The sequence below is a fragment of the Drosophila miranda genome, chromosome XL (genome assembly GCF_003369915.1).
Source record: "Drosophila miranda strain MSH22 chromosome XL, D.miranda_PacBio2.1, whole genome shotgun sequence".
In the NCBI taxonomy this organism is placed as follows: domain Eukaryota; kingdom Metazoa; phylum Arthropoda; class Insecta; order Diptera; family Drosophilidae; genus Drosophila; species Drosophila miranda.
In genome coordinates, this window is record NC_046673.1 from 17133975 (window position 1) to 17156187 (window position 22213).

A 22213-nucleotide genomic window follows, 5' to 3' on the forward strand; every position below is an offset into this window, starting at 1 on the left:
CTTACAAGAGGCGATGAACTGAAACCAGCAGAAGGCTGTTACGCGCGGATCCCAGGCAAAACGCAGCCCTCCTCCCGCCCAACCGACCGAGGGGCGTTGCCGCATGACTCGCGGCGCGTAGCCGAACCGAACGCGAGCATGTCGAAAACCGTGGAGCTAAATTGGCGCGGCAGGATCTCCAGGCGGGAGCTGGCCGATATTTAGGCGGAACAATATCGGACTAAAAACTTCGTACAAACTAGGAAAGAACCAAGAAGAATTCCCCAGTATTGGCACTTATTGCCTGGGAATCGGTGGCCGGGGGCCAGGGCAGCGGCAACAGTAACGGTAACGTATTCAGCAGGGCTCCCAGCCACCTCTATAAATACAAACAAATACTGTGACAACTTTGAACAGCTTGATGTTTTTTTGGGACTTAAGTAATATACTCAGAATATCCTTGAGACCGCGATTCATGATCAGATTGGCTATGCTACGAATTTCTTCACGCTCATCTCCGTCAGCGGGCTATCACTCGAGGCACCAACCCCTCATGATACATATTGGCGATCTTAAAAATACAACAAAATGTCTGAAGTTTTCGCCAAAACTCAATATCAATATGTATGTAAATTCGACATTGCCCAAAATATTCATTTAAATTGGAGAAACGAACAGAAAAAGGCGTAGATCATTCTTTTCACAGGATTTTGTGGGTATATTTTGTTGTTGCTTTTTTTTAATTATCATACCGCATATATTTACTTATTTACATTACGATACCGTTTCTTAAAACGAATTCTCTCCGATTTCCTCAACTCAGTTTTTCCCGGGACTTACAAATGATCAATTAAAAATTATATTAAAATATTTTAATGTTTTCCATGTGTATATATTTATGTAGTTATGTATATATAAAACATGCGTATAATCATCATAACTCTCTATTATCGCCACTGTGCATCTGATCCTCTTCTTCTATTCTTTTCTCTATCTCTTTCTTATCGGTAGCTATAGGTTTTTTCATTTACGTTTCTAAATAGTTTCTGTTTTCTGTATTTTGTTGGTGTACTGCTGTTGTGGCTCTTGCTTCTGTGTTTCGATCGCGAATTCCTTGGATAAATCTATAAATGAAGAACAAAAACTAACACAAACTAGTAATGCGGTCCTCATTATCATTATCATCTCCTTTTTCTCCCTTCTTTCCTCTACTTGTTCCGTATTCTTTCCTTTCCACTGCTTCCAAAAATATCTAAGCAGATGATGCTTTCTCTTGATTTTTAATATATATGTATATTATAATATAGTTTACTCTCATTCTTCTTCTTTGCGCTATCCCCGTTCTCTCTCTCTCTTTACATTTTCACAACATAATTATTACATAATTATCGGTTACTAATTATACTTATAAATATATATATATATATGTATCTCATGTATGCATCAAGAAACAATAGTTGCAAATAAAATGACTAAAAATACAATTAAATTGAAATTTACAATTCCGTCGCCTGCAATGTACTGGCATGTGTATGGGATGGTCCTTGTTCTTTTTGGATTGATTCGAGGATTACCTACTGTACACTACTACACTGCCCGAAGACCACACTCTGACGACGAAGATGATGATCCTTCAATCCGGATCCCTGATTTTCTATGTTTTTCATTCGCTTTCGGCTTGCCTGCGCCCATCATATAATCAATTAACAAAAAAACTAGCATAAAAAAGGATCCATTACAAACTAGAGAATGGACACGAGAGCTGCTTGATGAGGACGCAGTATATGTGTGTGTGTGTCCATAAAACCAACAAATTAATATAACTTAAACAAATTTTGTGTGTGTGTTTAGAGAGAGGACTACGAAATATGGTTGCCGTTGGCGATGTTGCATTTGCATCGGGATCTGCATCTGCTTCCGGTGAACAGTTTCGTACGCGTGACTGCGCGTCTCATCATCCTCCAGCGTCCTTTACGGCTGCTGTGCTTCAGTCAGTGGTGCTATTGCTTCATGGTTGCTTCGGCGTCGCACCAGTTTGTAACGGCTGCGCAGGACATGGGGGGAGCTCTTGGCACCGACTCCCGCGACGGAACCTACTCCTGTTTCTGTTCCGTCGTTATCGTTGTAGCGCTGACGGTGGCTGATTCTCTTGGTGCCACTTCCTCTGTGACTCCTGTTGCTCATGATGGCGGAGGTGGTGACTCTGCTGCGAGTTTGCCGCCTGCTGTGCAACACTCCAAGCCGCTTCTGTCTGGTCAGCTTGGCGGCTGCCGTGTTGAACATGGTGGTTGTGGTTTCTTCATCTGGTTCTGTGGCGGTCCCAGCCGTAGAGGCCGAGACGGTACCTGTGACGCTGCGTACGAAACGGTATTTAGAAACGTGGGGAAACTGCTGCTGATTACGATCGTTGTGACGGCGACTCCGTCTGTGGCCACCAACGGATGATGCCCCTAGCGTTCTGTCACTGCTCTCGTTATCCGTTACCAGCTCCTCCTCGTCCTCTTCCTCCTCCTGCGGCGTCTGCCCGATTTTCCGTGCATCACCGTCTTCTAGAGCCAATCCCATTCGTTGTGGTTGTGCCTGTGCATGTTCTTCATTCATGTGGCTGTTGCACTCGGTTCCCCCCCCTAAAGCGATGGCGAGGGCGGCGGCGGCGGCCTCAGTAGATGTTGTTTCGGAGGCCTGCGATGCCACTTCTACCGTGGCGGCAAACGGCGCACGGGGGCGCGGATCTTGCGGCGCGCCATCTGTGAATTCTGGGCGGCGTTGCCAGCTGGAGGTGGATTGAAGCTGTGAATGGAACGGGATTCGTTAGTGCATGTGCGTCTATGTATGACTGAAATCGGAATTAGTTCCGGGTTTTGCAGCTGCGGAGCGAGTATGAATTTGAAATCTTGTGGCCTTTAAAAAAAAGGAACAGAAAATTTGTGCAAACAAAAACCACACGGAAACGTAAAATATTAACGCACTGAAGGACTGTGAACGCAAAAACCGCGCGCACACACACACAAAGAACATTTATGGATAACGGATTTGTTTTTGAACGTTTAGAAAACATTTAGTTGTATGCAGTGGTTGCTGGTGGGATTCCAAAACAGATCTTTAAATCCGTTTGGAGTTTAATTTTGTTTTGTTATGTTTTTTTCTTTTCGTTTTGTTAACATACATACATAAAGACTTACATAACAAACACAACAACAAATATCTTTACAAATTAGCTGTGTAAATGCAATAATAACGGTGATCCGTGCATCAGTGTAGGTGTATAACTGTGTGGGTGTCTGTCTGTGTGTGTGTGTTTTTGTGTATGTGATTCGGCCAATCATTTTGGAAAATTGCAATAGACAGAGAGAGAACCAATGATCCTCTCTCTCCTAATCGCTTTCCACTCACTATTCGTATCTCTAGCTCGCTCACGCAGCATTCGCAAGTGCGTACTCTTTCTCTCTCCTTTACTTACGCGAACATATTGGCTGGCGCCGGAGCACCGGCTCTAAATTGGAACGGTGCGTTGGCATTTGGCGTTGACTGCAAACAAACAAATAAAAAAAATACGTTTTCGGTTTTGTTTTTTTCCTTTTTGGGTTTTTGTGGTAAATTTGCTGTCTTTGTTTAAAGCAAAAAAGTCTTTTTGTTGTTCATGATGAGTGAATGTACGAGGAGGGAGTGGGCTGGGTTGGGATTGGGAGGGGGAGGGGCGTAAGTTACGTAGTGTATTTACAAATTGGTTTCTCAAATGAAAAGTGACAGCGGAATGAGAGTATTCGTATATGTGTGGGTGTGGGTGTGTGTGTCGGTAGAGTTTATGAGTATGAGTGTAGAATGTTCGTCTGTTTGAGTGTTAAAAGTGTGTGTTTCTGTGTGTGGGGTTAGAGGTCACACATACAGTGCTGTCCAAAAAAAAGTATAGAACCGGCATGCATATAAATCATATGTTTATCAGATTCCATAGCACACGTAGATGTATGCACATACATACATATGTATGTAGATCGAATAACGCGGCCCTGTACAGTTGTACAGTTACAGCGAGTTCTACCCTCACTACCCCCCTACCGATACGGTTTGAAATGCACAGCAACAACACACAACACATAAGCAATTGATCGATAGCTACATACATACATATGTAAATGCAACGCTGCTTATGTTAAATGTTAAATGTCGATGCTACTGTTAATGTTAAATGTCAATGCTACTGTTAAATGTTAAAAGTCAATGCTACTGTTAATGTTAAGCTAGTGGAATGTGAAAGGGGGTCATGAAACAACTAAAACTAATACTTTTCTTCTATATATGTATACAAAACTAAATACTACATATGTATATAATACTGGTGTTTCAAGAGTGCAAATAGGTGATACAAAAATCGTTAACGGCATGGCTTTAGATCATTTTTTAGCCTGGATTGACCATCATTTCGGTTTACCTGCATCTGCATTTGCAGCGGCGTCGATGTGACCGCAAAATTGAACATTGACGAACCGCTTGCCCCAGGAGCACCGAGCCTGGGAGCTGCGCCAGGAGCAGCAGGAGCCGCAGAAGCGCCGAACTGGAAGACACGCTGCTGCGATGCCGTGCCCACAAATGCCATTTTTTTTTTTTTTGTTGGTTTTGTTTTGATTTGATTTTTCAGGTCGTTTCAGTGGTGATTAGTAGGATGGATAGTTGATTGATTGATTGATTGATTTGATTTTGTGCGCCCCATAGCCCCATAGAGGTTTTGCAGTATAGGGAGGTGGGGGGAGGTTTGGTTTTATAAAGTGTGTACATAGGAGTAATACATACATGGAGTACGTTTTGTTTTTTGTTTTTTTTTTTTGTTATTATTTTTTGTTGTTAATTTTTCAAAAGAACACACACACACAACAACGACAACAACATGAAGATTTTTTTTGATATCGGTTGGTTTTTGTGTTGTTGAAAATAGAAAGGAGAAAGAAAAAAAGAGAAGAATAAATACAAATAAATAAATATAAATATAAACAATCAAAGAAATAAATATATACATACTGTAATCCTTAATTAAAAATAGGTTAACCGAAAGTAGGGCTATCGGCTATCATGCAAAGACAAATAAAAGGTGGCACACCGTTTCGGCCACCTATAAGCTCTAAAACATCTACGAAATATGTATAAATATGCCTACTGCCTACTGATATACATATTTGTTATATAGACGTACAAATTTATGTTCTCTTTCAAGAAGTTCTGGTAAAGGCTTATTTCCGTCAGTATATTTTGAAGTACGATTTCTCGTGTCAAAATTGTGGTCTGCGCAATGGCAATGGCTATGTCTATGGCTATGGCTATGGCTGGGTAGATGGATGGATGGATATGGATACTTACATCGCCCGATGCTAGGGAATTGGCAGTCGCCGAACCGGCGGAAAAGTTAAAGGCAGGCGTCGCCTGTGGTGTTGCTGTGCCAGCGGACACTGTAGCCGAGCCCGTAAAATTAAAGGCCGGCTTAGTGGGGATCGCACTGCCCGTGGTGCCGCCAAAGTTGTAGGGTCCAGATGTGGCCGCCTGCAGAGACAGAGATAGAGAGAGCGGAGAGCATCGATTTAGAGAGGATCAGTTATCGAACGGAGTGCAACACTGTCAAGTGCCGATTGCGATATACTTACCGACTGGGAAAGAGCCGAAGAGCCTCCAAAGTTAAATGATGGCTTTGCAGCTGCGGCATTGCTTCCGCCGCCAAAGCCTCCTCCTCCCCCTCCATTGCTGCCGCCAAAGGCAGGCGTGATGGCATTACTGAACATAGCAGCCGGACCGGACGCAGGCGCAGGCAAAGATTGGGGGGCCATCGAGTTACCCACAAAGCCGAAACCCGTGGTGGGGAGGGCTCCATTGCCGCCAAAAGCTGAAGTCGGTGCCGGAGTTGTTGTCGTGCTGGCGGCCGATGTACTGCCGAAGCCGGCTCCAAATCCACTGCCGAAAACAGAGCCGCCAGACACCACCGTCGGGAGGCTGGTGCTGTCGGTGGCGGTGGCCGGGACCTGGGCTGTGCTGCCATTACTGGGTATGGGGTTGGGGCTAGGGCTAGCGCTGGCGCTGGGCCAGCCAAAGCTTACGGGCTTTGTCAGGGTGTTTACGGGTATACCCGATGCCGCTCTCTTCTCTCCAAAGCTTAGCGGCTGTGCTGCTGATGTTACTGCTGCTCCAAAGATGGAGCCCGTCGCATTTGTAGTCGGGGCTGCCGTCGATGTCGGAGTTTGGCCAAAGAAGAAGGTGTTGCTGTTGCTGCTGGGGGCAGCTTTTTTCGTGGAGCTAGCTGAAGATGGACCGCCAAAGCTGAACAAACCCGGCGCTGGCTCTGGCGCTGCAGCGGCAGAGACCGATGCTGGAGCCGGTGCTGCAGCAAACGATGTGCTAGATGTTGCGGCTGGTCCTCCTGGATTGGTTGTGGTCCCAGCCCCAAAGAAGACCACAGGTGCTGTCGTCACCGTCGGCTGTTGGCTAGTGCTGCTGCTTACACTGCTGGTCGTTGCGGAGGGGGCAGCGCTGAAGATAAACATGGGCTTCGTATTGGAGGAGCTGATCGCAAGGGTGGCGCTCGCGTTGCTGCCCGAAGTGTGCGTCGAACTGGACACTGCCGATGATGAAGAAGGTAATGACGGGGTTCCAAAGCTGAACACTTGACTCTTGACAGTGGTAGCTGCGGCGGTTGCGGTTGCGGTAGCTGCGGCGGTTGCGGTTGCGCTTGTGGTAGCTGCGGCGGTAGCGGTAGCCGTGTCGCTGCTGGAGGACAGCTGTGTCGATGTGGTGGTGGGGGCTCTGAATGAAAATTGGCTAACGGGGGTCGCTGTTGCTGCTGCTCCGGCAGCTCCTGTTGCTGCTGTTTCGATTCCTGTGGTGGATGTGGCCTTTGTGCCAGTCGGAATTGCCCGTAGATCGATTGACTTTGGCTCCTCCTGGGTGGGGAGGGCTCCGAACTTGAATCCTCCTGTCGAAGCGTTGTTGCTGTCTGCCACATCCTTGCTCTGGCCAAAGCCAAAGGAGAACTGAGGAGCAGCGTTCGATGTTGGAGCCGGCAGGGCTGGCTGGACTGGTGCTGCTTCCTTTGCTTTTGCCACAAACCCGAACGTGAACGTGGGCACCGGGTGAGTGGCGTTGGATGAGGGTTTGCAGTCGTCGCTTCTCGGCCTCAGTTGCTCGCAGCAGCAGCACTTTGAGAGCGAAAGGTCGTTCATGGCCATGCACGTCTCGCACTCCCAACTGACTGCCTTCTGGGCAGCCACCAGCTGCTTGAAACTGGCACCCGGTTTGACTGCCTGCTGCTGCTGCTGCTGCTCTGGGGTGAAGCCAAACTTGAAGCTGGTAGTGTTGCTGTTGCTGGTGCTCGAAGAGACGTTGGTTGGAGGATTGCTTGTGGAGGAGCTCGAGCTGGACTCGCTGCTGGCATTGGGATTGCGCGACTGGCAGGCGACGCACTCGACGGCACTCGTCTGATTCATCACCAGGCATGTCTGGCACTCCCATGTGTTGGCCTTGGGCCTGAAAGCCTGCCCAAAGCCGGAACTCGAACTGGATGTGGAGAAACCCGATCCCGATCCGGAGCCAGAGCCAGAGCCGGAACCGCACCCCGGGCTGTTTGTAATTGAGAAACAGTCGGTGGTGGTTTTGCTGGCTGCTGTGGTAGCTCCCTGGCGCGGCGTCTCGCAGGCCACGCACTTGCTATCCTCATTCTTGTTGGATATCATGCATGTGTCGCACTCCCAGGCACTCGAAGACTTCTTGAAACGATCTCCGAACCCGCTGGCAGCCGACAATGGTACTGCAGATGTAGGTGGAGCGGCAGTCTTGGAAGGCTTTGGCGTCTCGCAGGCTGCGCACCTAACCAGCTCCGACTTATTTCTGATCATGCACACATCGCACTCCCATTCAGTGGCTGATTTCATAAACTGCTGGCTAAAGCCTCCTACCACACTCAGCTGGCTGCTGCTTGGATTATGTGCGGATGCAGCGGTGGTGGATGGACCGTTCATAAATGGCAGCGACTGCTGCTGTTGTTGCTGCATCTCCAATGAAGCTGGTGCTGGAAAGGAGAAATGGCGCGTGTTCCTCGATTCCTGTGCAGTTTCTCCTTCTCCCAGTATGGGTACTGGTATGGGTTCAACAAAGCTGAATCTACGTCCTGATACGTTGCTAGGCTGCAAGGCTGCAGAACTGACACTGACACTGCCACTGCCCCTGGCATTAGCTGGAGCTCTTGCTGTTTCTGTTGCTGCAGAATTAGCATTGGCACCCACAAAATTAACCGCAGGCCTGGGGACTGCAGTTTGGGTTCTGGGAATCATCTGGAGATCCGTTGTCGTGTTGGCCGTCACCGATGGCACCCTCGGCGGCGGCGGTGGCTTGATGACCAAATCAAATGTCGGTGTATTTGCCATGGCCGGGAAAATGATCATCGGCAAGTCGAGGGGTTCGGGAGCCATTTCGATATCTTCGCGCGGCTTGCGCGACGACGTGTGACTCAGTCGGGAGCGCATCTTGTTCGTGTGACTATTATTATTGGTGTGACGGTCTGGCAGAGCTGGCAGAGCTGCCAGGGCCATGGTGGTGGCCGATGATGCCTTTGTCTTGTAATTCAAAAGCAAATCCTTCGAGCTCTGGGTGACACGGTGCAGGCGACGTCGTTCGAGTACCTGTTGCATTGGCGGGGAATAGGAAATGCTAGTTTGCAGCTTTTGCAGCTGTTGTTGCTGCTGCTGCTCCTTCAGTGTGTTTCCGAGCCGCTTGACATCAAACAGAGGCGAGGAGTACGTCTCCAGTAGGCTCAGGATGCGACGTGTGGAGGTCGAGAGGGACATGCTGTCCACGACCGATGTGTTTGGTGTCTCTGTTTGCTTTCTGGGGCCCATAGCAATTTTCTTTATGCGGTATCCGGTATGGGGTGGCGCCTGATTGGCGGCCGGTGAACGGCCGCCCGAGTTTATGGCCACCGATGACGAGGAGCCGCCACTCTGGCCAAAGATGCGATTGTGCGCCGAATTGCCGCCGAATGTGGTCTGGCCCTTGTAGAAGGGCGAGCTTAATGTTGAGCCGGAGCCCCAGGCCGAGGCGGAAGCACTGCGTGTCAACAGCCGGCTGTCGCTCAGGGCCGAGGAGCTGCCATAGATGTAGGCATTGAAGCGCCGCCGCTTGTTCAGCGAATTCAGCGAACACGTAGAATTGTGGTGCGTCGGTTGGGCCGAGCCGCGTGTGAATATTGACTTTGCGCTCTGCAAATTCCCATAGAACCATTGGTCGCTGTTGTTGTTGCTGTTGTGATGGTCGGGATAGGAATCGGAGGCCTCCACTGCCTCGGCATATTCATTCAGTTCGCTCTCCAAATCTGCTCCCGCTCCCGCTTCCGCTCCAGCTGCTGCTGCTGCTGTGGCTGTGGCGGCGCCTCTCTTCGATTTGATAATGTTGTTGTTGTTGTTGTTGCTGCTGCTGATATTATTATTGGATTTGCAGATATTCAGTAGTTGCTCAATCCTCTCATTATCTGACTGTGCCACATCGAGGGATGCTTCGGGGACCGTGTCAGTCTGCCCCAGCAGAGGGGGTCTCTTGTGGTAGGCCAATGGCACGGCGGAGAAACTGCTGCTGGTTTGCCCGAAGCTGAAGCTACGACCGCGTGGATGCTCTATGGCTGGGATGTTCAGCGATCGACGTATACTGCAACGAGGACGAGGACAGCGGAAAATAGTAAAATCTCTAGTTAGTAACGACAGGAAGTGGGTCAGGGATAGAGGCGTAGGGCAGGGGCTCACCTGACTGGCAGATCTCCTGTGGTGGCCTCGGCGGCCGACTCGTTGCCCGCAAAGAAGTTGTAGCCCGGCTCACGCTGCTGATGCTGGTAATAGAGGTTCAAGTGGGTGCGGCGATGCGGAGCCACGCCACCCGGGTTCGAGCCACGACTATGGCTGCGGGTGCCCAATGCCTGAGAATTGCCTGAGGTGTATAGTTGGCCGGCGGAAGCGGCAGCGGCAGCAGCGGGCGTGGAGGAAACCAGTGGCAATGGCAGTCGCCGCATGCATGGTAAATGGACGCTTGTCTCCAGCTGCAATACAATTTCAGATTTGAGATTTGAGATTAGGAATAGCAATCAGGAAGAGGAGAGTATAGCTTGATTTCACTCACTTCCAACCGTCGACGCTTAGGCTGGGGAGAGGCTGACGCTTGTACGTGATCATCGTCACCATCGTCCTCGTCTTCCTCTTCGTCACCATCTGGCACCTCTTCGTCATCTTCATCAAAATCATCATCGGCGGCAATCGCAGTGCGCCGTTTGCGCAAGGCGAACACATTGTATTCGCTGCGGCGTGTCTGCTCATCCTCGCCAACCAAATCATGCTCGGCTATGTTGTCGGCCAGGGCCACCTCCTCGTAGTCCAGACCTCGTGCAGCGGCGCCATCATCCACATCGGGTAGCAGGCCCCCAGCGGGTGAATCCTCGCCGTCAGGTTCGGCCAGCTCTATGCGACGGCGTCCTCGTTTCCTTTTCGTTAGAGACGTTGTTCCTGTTCCATTCTGTTGTTGTTGCTGCTCCTCTTGGGCCTCCGGGGTGGTGGCCTTAGAAGTTGGTGAGAACCATGAAGATGGCAGGATATTTGAAACGCGCAGCTTCATCCGTCCCATGAGAGACTGGAATGAGAGACGCAGCATTTCCAGTATTTCGCGCGAATTTCGATCTCCGACTCGACTGTAAAACTGTAACTGTACTTACTTTGCGGGAGACGAGGGGTGAGCCGGCAGCAGAATCATCTTCGGCCCCCTCCTCGGGCTCGCGTACTTCCTGGAGCGGCGTTAGCGGATGTGTGTTCGATCCCGATCTCGTGCTGAATGTCATGGCTTGGTGTCGTTGCAGTGGTTTTTTTGTTTGGCTATTTTGCTGTGGACTATCCTCAAACTCAGACATTTTATTGGATTTTAAGCCGGCGAAGAATCGGCACGGCACACAAAATGAAAACTAACCAAAAAGAAACGAACACGCGCACACACACACACACAAACGCGCAAAACAACAATAAAAAAAGAAACGGAACACACTGTTGCAATCCTGGGTAAGTGTGTGAGTGTCGTCAGTGTCAGTTCAATGTATGTGTGTTACGCACGCCGTGTCGCTGTGTTGGTTCTATCACACACGCGGCGATTTTTTTTTTTACATTTATTTTCTTCGATCTTTTTTTTGTGTCTTTGCACTTTGGCGCCAGAAAGTGCAGCAGATCTGAATGTATTTATTTATTTATCTATTACACGGGAAATATGCATTTTATATTCCTCTGCAAGCACAAGAGACGCGGTAAAATAAAAATCACATCGGGATTATAAATTGTAAAGAAAACTGTGTACACACATGCATGCATGTATTAAATTGCTCGTTTTTTCTAATCATATGAGGATTATGTTTTTACGGATTCTATTTTGCCTGTGAACCAAATATGGGCAAAACGAGCGGGGGTGACCGTTTTTATCGCTTCGTTTTTTTCGTCTTCGTTTCTTTTCTTTTGCAATTCTTCTTTTATACACCACTCACACACACACGAGCGCGCGAGATACCCAGCTATGGCATTCGTACTCATTTGTTTCAAAAATGCTTGAGTTGAACAGCCAGAGACGCAACGAATGGCCTGCAATTCTCAAATCATTTCAGCTGCACGCATTGCCGAAAATGCAAGGATTTGTGTCGCAAAACATAATAGTGAGTAATTTTTACAAAAGAAATTAACACTTCACAAAAAAAGCACGATTTGAGAAAAACGCGTGTAGCTAATAGGACGAGTAATAGCAGCTCATGCAAAAGCAACGAGTCAAACCGCGACGAGTGTGGGATTGTGACGCACTAGTGTATTTTTTTTTGGTCCAACGCGTTGCATATCGGGCCGCTAACTGAGCCATAATTAAAATATTTTGGAACCGATGTTTATTATGCTATGTTTATTATTGTTTTTCTTGATGGTGTTAGACGGTTTGTTACCCATGGGGCTGGCTCTTATTTTTCAATTAGTCAGTTATAGCCTTACAGCATTAAACTTTGCTTCATTTGCCGCGAAAAGGGGGATAGCATGCGAGACAAAACGCAAACAAAATGTTCGTAGCCATCTTCAGACACGTCTCCCCACTCTGAGTCGAAGAACTAAGGCACTATTTCTGACATATTATGTATGCATTTTCCATTACGCTGTCTCCAAAATCTAATATCATATGGCCATTATTAGAAAAACTCGCCCAACATCGCACATAAATATCGAAATTGATATTTTCTGCGAGAACAAATAGCCATCGATATATAATATAGCTCCTTTTTTGCGTTCAGTACATTTCTAAGCCCTGGTCTTACGTAAGCCCTGTTTACGGTATTTTTAATACTTTTCGGTATTTTTTGAGGTCAATATCATCAATCTATTAAATTTCATTTTCAAAGGTATATTTAAGAAGAAAAAATCCAATAAAAGCAAGTATTTAAAACAAACCAGTCAGGTAGAACATAAATTCATTAAGCGAATAAAATTATGTGGGCAGGGTTGAGGGTTCTATTTAGCTAGTAATATTGGACGTAAGATCAACAACGAGTATTTATTGGTAATAACCGGTTAACGACAATGAGCCCCATTCCATGCACAGAATTTGCAGCAACACTAATTTTCATACCCTAGGGAAAAGGATATTATAGAATTGAGAATATGTTTGTCATCCCAGGCTCCAAAAAAGGCAAAAACAACTTAGTGTCTGTTTTAAATAACACAACGATATTTTGTAGTTTATTGTATTCCTACAGAGATCATGAATAGGTATCAGGATCGGATATATATTTGCAAGATACCCTTCATATTGATGAATATGACTAAAACATATCAATTTGAGAAAAGGTCTTTATGAATAACGTTTTATCTTCATATTAAATTAACGAAATAGGGTATACAAAGGTATATACACGCATCATGTCTTCAAATACCAGTAACATTGCGTCAGTTTTTTTTTTGTTGAACTATTTTGTTTAAGCCTTGTTTTAGCCAAAATACAACAAAAGCAAGAGTTTAAAATAAACCAGTCAAGTGGAAAATAGATTCATTAATTGTATAAAATTTGGTGGGCATGGCTGAGGGGTCTATCTAGCTAGTAATATTCCACGGAAAATCAAAAACGAGGAATGTGTAAAATAGAACTGGAATTCTTCAGTATATTAACGGTATATTTTGAAAATGAGACGGTATATTGTGGTATATTTATGAGGGTCGGACGGTACGCGGTCACACTGCTCTAAACACTAACACTAGTTCGGACACAATTTTTATTTATTGGCAATTATTTTAGATCCAAGAATAGGACATAAATCGAAAGAGTGCAGTCCTCAAACGCAGCGCAGCGTGCAGTGGGGAGCGTTCCGAATCCGATTTCAGTTACGAGACGAGTGTGTGTCCCCTTAACAAACCTACAGTCGGCACCATGAGCGTGTTGGCGTATCCACGTACAAACGATGAGGAGATTTTTCGTCACTGCACAAAGGATTGTGGCGTCGTGACGGCCACCGAGGACTTCCAGTATTTCGCATTGCGCTGTATCTTCTGCAGCGAAAAGTTTCTCTACTTTGATTCATTCATTAGCCACATGCAAACGGTGCATCTGGGCACCGAGGGGCACGTTCCCCCATCCAGCCTCGCCCTCAGCTTTGGCGGGCCCATGTCCCTGTCGATGGACGAGGATGCCCTGCACGAGGGAATCCATCATAGAAATGGGCACCACTTTGACGAGATCGAAGACTTGACCGATGCGGACACCGCTCTGCTCGAGCCACAAATGGTCATCAAACAGGAGCTGCCCGAACCGCCATGTAGCGACGACGACGACGCGGATCCCGATCACGATGAGGATGTGCTCCGTTTGCCGGCAGACGAAGACGACTCTGAGGCCATTGACGACGAAGAGGCCATCCTACCCGAAAGCGATATGCCCGCAATTATTCCGAGACCTCGCCCCCGTATGAAGGTGACCAAGCCGCGAGTGGATGTCAAAAACGAACCCATCACCGCCGACGGTGACTCGTCGATGGATGATTATGCCGACCATGATCGGAGCTACATGGGCGACAATGAGAATGACAATTCCGGCGAATATTTGGACTACAGCGGCGGCAGCAGCAGCTTCAATACAGCGGCCAATCACATCTTCCCCGGCAACGAATCAACAGATTTTCTCAGCTACGACGAGATGGTCGAGGAGTCCCTCTTGGGGGTAGGTTGCATGCACCGTACATTTTCCACCAGATTTGATTCTACTTAGAATTCTATTACACATCCAATAATTAGAGGGATCGTGAGCTTACGATGCACATCAAGGATCGCAAGATGATCCAATTCCTCATACAATCATATCAGCGCAATCCGTTCCTGTGGGACCACAGCGATGCCCAGTTCCGGGATCGTGTAAAGCGTGCCCGCTTTCTCGATTGGATTGTCCTGGAGTTTCAGAGCCGCTTCAACATCTCCCTGGCCAAGGATGCCATCACCAGGAAGTGGGACAATCTGCGCACCGTTTACAAGCGCGAATGCAATCGGATGGCCCTCGAGAAAACGAACATCAGTACGCTGTGGTACTTTAAGGAGCTGCATTTCCTCAACGAGGTCTACAGCTACAATTCCAAAATGTCCGATGCTGTTGTCAAGGTGAGTGTTGACCCCCCTTCCATTGAAAACTTGAGCCATTTGAGCCACCAATTTATGTAAACATCCTCTTGGCTATAAACAATAATAATGAATAATAAATCTCCCCCGTTTGTGTGTTGGGTCCCTCTGTGCTTCTGTTTCCCTGTGTGCTTCTTTATGCTTTAGGAAACCTCATACCGGCGCCGATTCTCAGCCATTTGGAACGACACATCGACAGCGAAACTGCTGAGCATGGTGAAGCGATATCAGTGCTTCTATAACCGCTTTGATCCGGACTACCGCAGCAAGGAGCGTCGAGGCGAGGGCCTGCACCAGATGGCCATGGAGCTGCAGCAGCTGATTGATGTGTCCACCATCCAGATCTCGAAGCGCATCTCGCAGCTCCGCTTTGACTATTCCAAGCAGAAGCTGGAGCGCCTTAATTGCGATCGTGCGGGGCGCAAGTTCATACCGAATTACATCTACTACGATCAAATGAACTTCATGGACGACGACATACCGCCGTTCAAGTGCCAGCACTGTGCAGAGATTGTGCAGACGCTGCGCGAACTCGACCTGCACATGCTCACCCACCAGCCGAGCCTCGGCGGCGGATACTATTGCAATGTGTGTAACATTCAGTTCAACAGCCCCGAGGAGTTCGATAGCCACAAGCAGCTGCATCTGGGCGCCGGCACCGAGGGTAAATTCAACTGCGAACTGTGCACGGCCAGCTTCCGGGAGAAGTCCAACTACGATGAGCATTTGCGGCGCCACAACGAGGAGCTGTTCCTGCCAACGCTGGCGCTCAATCTCAATCACAGCATACTGGAGTCCTCGGGCCCCGCCGATTCTGGTTCTGGTTCGGGTTCTGGTTCTGGCGACGCTCATAAGCGCCGCCGCCGCCGAAGCGGTGTCCAATCGTCTGACGAGAATGGCGAGGAGCAGGACGATCAGCAGGACGGACCAGCAGACGGGGAGCTGAAGCCTTTTGGGTGCGGTGTGTGCCAACGGAGCTTCGCGACGCCCGGCCACCTGAATGCCCACCGCATTGTGCATCAGGATGAGCGAGAGCGCTCCTACAAGTGCGAATATCCGCAGTGCAACAAGTCATTTATGGCCCGCAACAGCCTGTTCGAGCATCTGAAGTTGCACTACAGCAACGAGGAGTTCAAGTGCGACATCTGCGGCAAGACCTTCAAGTCCACAAAGAATCTGCAGAATCACAAACAGATCCACGACAAGGTCAAGCGTTATGTCTGCCAGATATGCGGCTCTGCATTCGCCCAGGCCGCCGGCCTCTATCTCCACAAGCGACGACACAATCGGCCCAATGGCGCTGTTGGTGCTGTTGGCCGATCGGGTCGTAGCAGCCTGTGAGAGGGACGAGAGCGGGATCGTGATCGGGATCGGATCAAAACCAAGGCTGGATCTGTTCGCAATCGTGGACGGGGTCGAGGAAGCGCCAGTGGTCGTCATGTCAAATAGATTGTTAAGAAATTTCAACGTCCTTCAATTTGCCTAACAACTAACAAGGCAGCTAGCTAGCTTTTTCTTATTTAACTTTTACTACACGTATTTTACACTTATTTAATATTAATATTAGTTTAATTAGGCATTTAGTTTGTTCATCTGAGCGCTGGTACCTGCGGTACTTAAACGAAAAGTATTCCCACCACGACCACCACCAGCACCACCAGCACCACCAGCACCAGCATTAGCACAACAGCCAACAAATCGAGTAGATTAAATGCAATCCTACCTATAGTTAAGCTTGAAGTCGTACACTTCCCTCCATTATCATCATCATCTCATCCGATAGATCAAGCAGACACTATTGTACTTATGTCCATGTTGGGGAGCCATACAACTCCTTGGCAGATTCGAACTAATTATTATACGAGCATGAATTATTATATACACATTCCTATGCCCCCATCCGCTTGATCCTCTCCCCCCTCCCCCAGAAAATCGCAGAGTGTGTGCGCGCGCGTCTAAACATTCCAGAACAAAGTATTTTATATCAAGTATTCTATGTATCGTAACTAAGTACGTATTATGTATAACGAACGATGGATCCATCCACAGCAGAGGTTGGACCCTCAGGCTAACAATTACCAGCAATATTTAATTTTATAAGTTCTACAAAAGCAACACACAACAACAAACAACAAAACACCATGTACAGAATGTGTAAGGAGCCATAAGGCATCAGAAAATTACCCAAAAAGATAGAGCCCCAGATGGAGAGCCGATAGATGGTGTAGGTGCAGATTCAAATTCGATTGTACACCTCTTATAATAATAATAATTTTTTTCATTTTTTTTTTTTTAATCTGTTTTTTAGTCTGCTTTTCATTTTTTGACGGATCTGAAACTCTGTAGCGATCACAGTCGAACTTTTTCAAACTCGAAACCCAATCACCAACACCTCCCCCCCCCCCCCCAATCTGCCACTAGAGAAATTATTATTTTAGAAAATAGATCTAAGATATCAGCCGTTCCCAGGAAATGAATCATTATTTATACTTCATTCGACTCAAAGAAAGATTTCCATTTTAATAATAATCTAAGAATAATCAACAATTTTATCACCACACACTACGCGAGTATTTAATGCAAAAACGATTGCAAATTTTCCAAGAATCGTACTAGAATAATGGAACTTAGTCTTCAAAGAGCTAAGGACGGGAACATATACATTTAGTTGAATGCAGTTTTTGGGCTTGGAGAAAATTCTATGCAAATCCCTTACAAAACATTCGATGCTATTACTAATACGAATACATTTAAATGCTGGCTGAAAAACTTAGATGTTTATCATTTTAAAGACAGAGAAGGGTTAGGTCATTGGTTAGATAGATGGATCCTAAACCATTTATATTAAAGCCCATGAGTTTTCGAACCAGTAATGAATGCCTTATGGCCGCCTGATATCTTCACTGTACAACCAACGACTGACTGAATCCTGAATACAGTGCGAAGGGAAGTTCAAAGGTTGAATCCCGATTCGTTCTATAATTGCAGCTGTATTTTGTAACTGTAACTGTAACTCTAAACATAATTATGTAAATATGTAATTTGCGATGATGCACACGACCTGCTAACTGATTATAGCAGCTATATAGGCATTAATCCTAAGCAATCAGATCCAGAGACACATACATCCATAGACATAATGAAAAGTACACGCGAATCCAGATAATGGCCGTTGTCCCCTAAACCAGACTTCAACCAACTGATAGGCTGATCGTTTTATCTCCCCATATACATAAGTCAAATGTCTGTCTTTCAGTCAAGTTTAGTGGAATACAGTCATTAGCAGGAGCAAGATCATCTTCATTTAGTGCAATTCACAGACTTTTGATCCCAATTCCCCTGATTCATGCGCATTTGCATTTTGGCGTGTCAGAAGCAGATCGCAGCGTAACTGATAGGGAGGGGAGTCGGTTCTTTTAAAACACTTAACCACGGTTGCCACACGAACAGAATAACAATGCGCCAACATAAAATAATGTTTCAAATCGCCAAAAATATCTATAGTAATTTCAATTTCAAACCAGTTTTGCGATCTAGTCTCTTAGTTTCTACTTCAAAGCCATCTCAACTTTCTTTTTACAGCATGAAAATAATTTTATTCGGTGTCCTATCCAATATTTCCACAGCGTCGGCCTCCCTTTTTCTTTCTGGTTTTTCTTTTTTGTGCTAATGCCAAGATAAATTGTGAAATAGTTAAAAGCAAAAAGTAGTTAAGGATTCAAGTCCCGTGGGAGATAGTTTACAAGTGAGTTGGGGATCACAAGAGCAAAAGGTGTAACAAAAGTGCGCTTCCAGAAGAACCAGAGATCATACAAACAAAACCCTACTTAAATCCTAGATCTGGCTGAAAAGGGATGGAATGAATAACATGAATAGAATATACTATATTATCCATTAGGTTTAAGAAGCGAAGCAACGCCTTCTAATTATGTAAATGTAAATCAAGAATAACAAACAAATGAAATTACATTTTTATTTATCCTAATAATATCGAATCGAATGAGATTTTAGTGCGAAACATACATTGTACAAGCTTATATTCGAAGCATTCTCGAATAAAATAGGTTTAAATCAGTAAAAAAAAAAACAAAAAACCCACGCACATTAATTGTTTTATTTACGCTTCTATGGAAACTAACCCTCAGAAAGAAAGGCAGTCCCGGTTTCTTAGACCGCACCGCGATAGCGTCTTATCTGCTGCTGGTCATGGTTGTTGTCGCACGTCTGGGTATGCTAAAAGCTACTACGATTCCTAAATGAGTGTCAAAGGATAGCCCTAACATATTCTTACACACCCCAGCACACACACCCCGGATCCCTTGGTATTTTCTTCCGTACTGCGTCACCGTTATCGCTAATTAGAGACTTAAGTTTGGCCAAACTTGGGCCAAGACGTAAAAACGATCACTCCGGTGGGGCGTGGGCCAGACCATTTCACCATTTTCGGGGAAGCAGTGTGCCAATTTGTTGTATTCTGTCTGTGATATTTAGCACCCCAAGGCCTCGGGCTGTGTTTCGATCGATTCGATCAATTAGCAACAGGCAAGCCCCTCTCCGTTGCCGGGCGGGTCGGTTCCACGGCTCTCTCTGGATCTCTTATGACAATCTATGGCTGTCCAAGAGAGCTTTCACTGTACGAGCTGACATTTCAAAAATTTCGGGTAAACACATTAATCAGCGAACGGACGGACGTATCCATAATTATACACATAACATATACATAAATAGATTAGATTAGGAAAAGTGCAAAAACAGATTTAAATTTGATTTCGATACGGGCTGCTCTTTTTTTAATCTTGCATTAATCATCAACAATTCGAGTGCAAGTTTTTTTTGTACATATATTAAGCTGGTGGCTATCTCTCATATAATCGATATAAAAACAAACAAGTTTATAACAGAAAAAATGTTGTTTTAGTTTAGTTCGAGCGCAGACAAATCTGAAGTGACAGGATCAGCGGAGCGGGGATGATTTGATCAGTCGCTGACTAGATTCCTAAATAAGCTCGCCGTGCTCATTCACCTTGATGATGCGCACGCGAGCATGGCGCTCGGAGAGTAGCTGATCGATATTCTTGCCGGTGCTGGTGCTGTTAGTGCCCTCGATGTTGGCGAACAGTCCCAGGTTGTCCTTAATCAGGTGATCGACCGCACAGCCGTCGCACTGGAGAATAACAACGCCACTATAGTAGGCCTCCTCGCTAATGGTCTTCGTGTTGCGCGTGTTGCACAGCTTGCAGCGGTAGACCAGCTCCATGCGACGCTGCATGCGACGGAACCGTTTCAGCGTGGTGGGTGATAGTGAGCCACTTTGCTGACTAACCGCCGAAGAGCGGCCAATGTCGAACGGCTTGGACGTAAACTGACAGGCGTCGAGTATGGAGCGCGGTATGGACAGCGGCGATGGGCGGGCATCTTTCAGCGCTTTGTCCGCATCGGCAAGAGGCAGGCTGGGGTCCACAACCGCCGGCTGATTTGTGGCATTGAGGATCGCGTTCTGTCCATTTTGGCGCAAGTAGTTCAATGTACGCGATGTGAAGATGTTGCGCAATGCGTTCATTTTACATACGTCTGTGCATAATAACGATGAAGTGATGGTTTATATTTAGTGACTAGACGTTATTCGTTATTACGGGCGACTCTAACGCACGTGCTGACCGCTTAATTCAAAGTTTTATTAATTTAAAAGTTTGTTGTTTTTTTTTACCAACTGCGCCAGTGTGACCGCGGAGTTATCGAAGAAGTATACGGTCCGACCCTCAGAAATATACTGACGAACCCAAGTTCTGCTATACATATTCCTCGTTTTTGATATTCCGTGGAATATTACTAGCTATATAGCACATTTAGCCATGCCATCGTAACTTTATACGATTGATGAATTAATTTTATATTTAACTGTTGTACTCTTAATACTTGCTTTTATTGCATTTTGCGTAAAAAAAGGTTTTAGCGAAATAAGTCAAACAAAAAACAAGTAGCGAAATAGGTCAATCAAAACAAACGAAAAAGGAAATTGCTCAATTTTGATATTCCATTGAATAATGCTGACTAACTAAATCTCTCAGCAATGCCCACATAGTTTTATCCCAGTGATGAATAAATTTTCTACAAGATTGGATAGTTTTTAATCCTTGCTTTTATTGTACTTATTGTAAAAAAAGGTTTAAACGAAAAAGTTCAACAAAAAAAGAGTCGCTATATTGCGTGTAAGCCGTAGTATAGCCTTGTATACCCTATTTTGTTAATTTTATATGAAACTATAAATATTGATATGAAGATAAAACGTAACTAATAAAGACCTTTTCACAAATTGACATTTTTTAGACATATTCATGTATATGATGAGTGTTTTGTATATATATCTCGATCCTGATACCTATTCTTGGTCCCCACAAGAACACAATAAGCTTTAAAATATCGTTGAAATATTGAAAATAATATTAAATAATATTGAATAATATTAAAATATATTGAAAATAAATTGATTTTGCCAAACATATTCACAATTCTATAACATCCATTTCCCCCAGGGTATGTGTGCATGGAATGGGACTCTCAGTTGTCAACCGGTTATGACGACTAAATCCTGGTTATTCTTTCTTCCGTCGAATATTCCCAGCTATATAGATCTCTCAGTTTTGGCTAGATAATTTTATATGATTGATGAATCAATTTTGATCAAGATTAACTACTTTTAATTACTTGCATGTTTTTTTTTTTGACAAAAACACGGTTTCAACATTGGTGCATTGAACATACCGCGTCTTAAAATATACTGGAAAATACTAGACAATACTATGAAAAGTATAAACATTTCAAAGTGTGAGAGCTAGACGTGGTGGCAAGAAAATTTAGAAAATCCGGTTTTGAACAACTGCGCCTTTGCCGAGATTTAGTATATATATACATATATATATATATATTTGTACCCGATACTCAAAATGAGTATTGGGTATAATAATAATTATTCAATAAAAATCAAGAATAATAGGAATAATATAATATATTATCAATATAATAATATATATATCAAGAATAATATAAAAATCAAAAATAATAATTATAATAATAATTATTCAATAAAAATCAAAAATAATAATTATAATAATAATTATTCAATCAAAATCAAGAATAATAATTATAATAATAATTATCCAATAAAAATCAAAAATAATAGTTGTAATAATAATTATACAATAAAAATCAAAAATAATAATTATTCAATAAAAATCAAAAATAATAATTATTCAATAAAAATCAGGAATAATAATTGTAGCCATACTAACTATGTATCGGATATAAATGTAGAGTTGCGGTCGCAGCAGCAACTCACAACGTTCCCCCTCGTTTTTTGTTGGATTAATTGATTGTTGTAGTTTTTTGGACAGGCTAAATATGTATATTTTGTGGGATATATCATTTTTTGAATTCAGAGAAACACAACATAATTGTTCTGTTGATTATACTACCGACCGTTGACTATACTACTCGATGCGCAGTGTATCGCTCTCGTTATTTTGGCGCGATAAACGGATCTTATCGGCGTTTGATTTCGA

General features: G+C 45.1%; 3 protein-coding genes and 1 long non-coding RNA gene across 9 annotated transcripts; 2 read left to right on the forward strand and 2 right to left on the reverse strand.

Annotated features, from left to right (window-relative positions):
* Positions 1-22: 22 nt before the first annotated feature.
* Positions 23-1707, forward strand: LOC117186039. Its single transcript, XR_004471220.1, has 2 exons — positions 23-327; positions 397-1707. It is a non-coding gene; the product is annotated as an uncharacterized LOC117186039 (long non-coding RNA).
* LOC108159784 (nuclear pore complex protein Nup153) lies at positions 674-11778 on the reverse strand. 6 transcript variants are annotated; one of them, XM_033386091.1, is made up of 8 exons: positions 11552-11774; positions 10700-11255; positions 10114-10617; positions 9744-10033; positions 5610-9648; positions 5329-5508; positions 4409-4546; positions 674-2769 (listed from the first exon to the last, which is right to left on the reverse strand). In XM_033386091.1, exons 2-8 carry the CDS (start codon positions 10889-10891, stop codon positions 1951-1953), a joined length of 6162 nt encoding a protein of 2053 aa, XP_033241982.1. In that variant the 5' UTR covers positions 10892-11255; positions 11552-11774; the 3' UTR covers positions 674-1950. The 6 variants fall into 6 exon arrangements, with proteins under 6 accessions (XP_033241982.1, XP_033241981.1, XP_033241984.1 ...); XM_033386090.1 differs by having other exon boundaries at positions 11510-11774; XM_033386094.1 differs by adding an exon at positions 3440-3507 and having other exon boundaries at positions 2574-2769; positions 10700-11778.
* Positions 11779-13216: 1438 nt separating this feature from the next.
* Positions 13217-18639, forward strand: LOC108161006. The gene is made up of 3 exons (XM_017295335.2): positions 13217-14205; positions 14280-14636; positions 14802-18639. Exons 1-3 carry the CDS (start codon positions 13420-13422, stop codon positions 15993-15995), a joined length of 2337 nt encoding a protein of 778 aa, XP_017150824.1. The 5' UTR covers positions 13217-13419; the 3' UTR covers positions 15996-18639.
* Positions 18640-19416: 777 nt separating this feature from the next.
* On the reverse strand, positions 19417-20382 carry LOC108162787. The gene has a single exon (XM_017297728.2). It carries the CDS (start codon positions 20212-20214, stop codon positions 19651-19653), a length of 564 nt encoding a protein of 187 aa, XP_017153217.1. The 5' UTR covers positions 20215-20382; the 3' UTR covers positions 19417-19650.
* Between the last annotated feature and the right edge of the window lie 1831 nt (positions 20383-22213).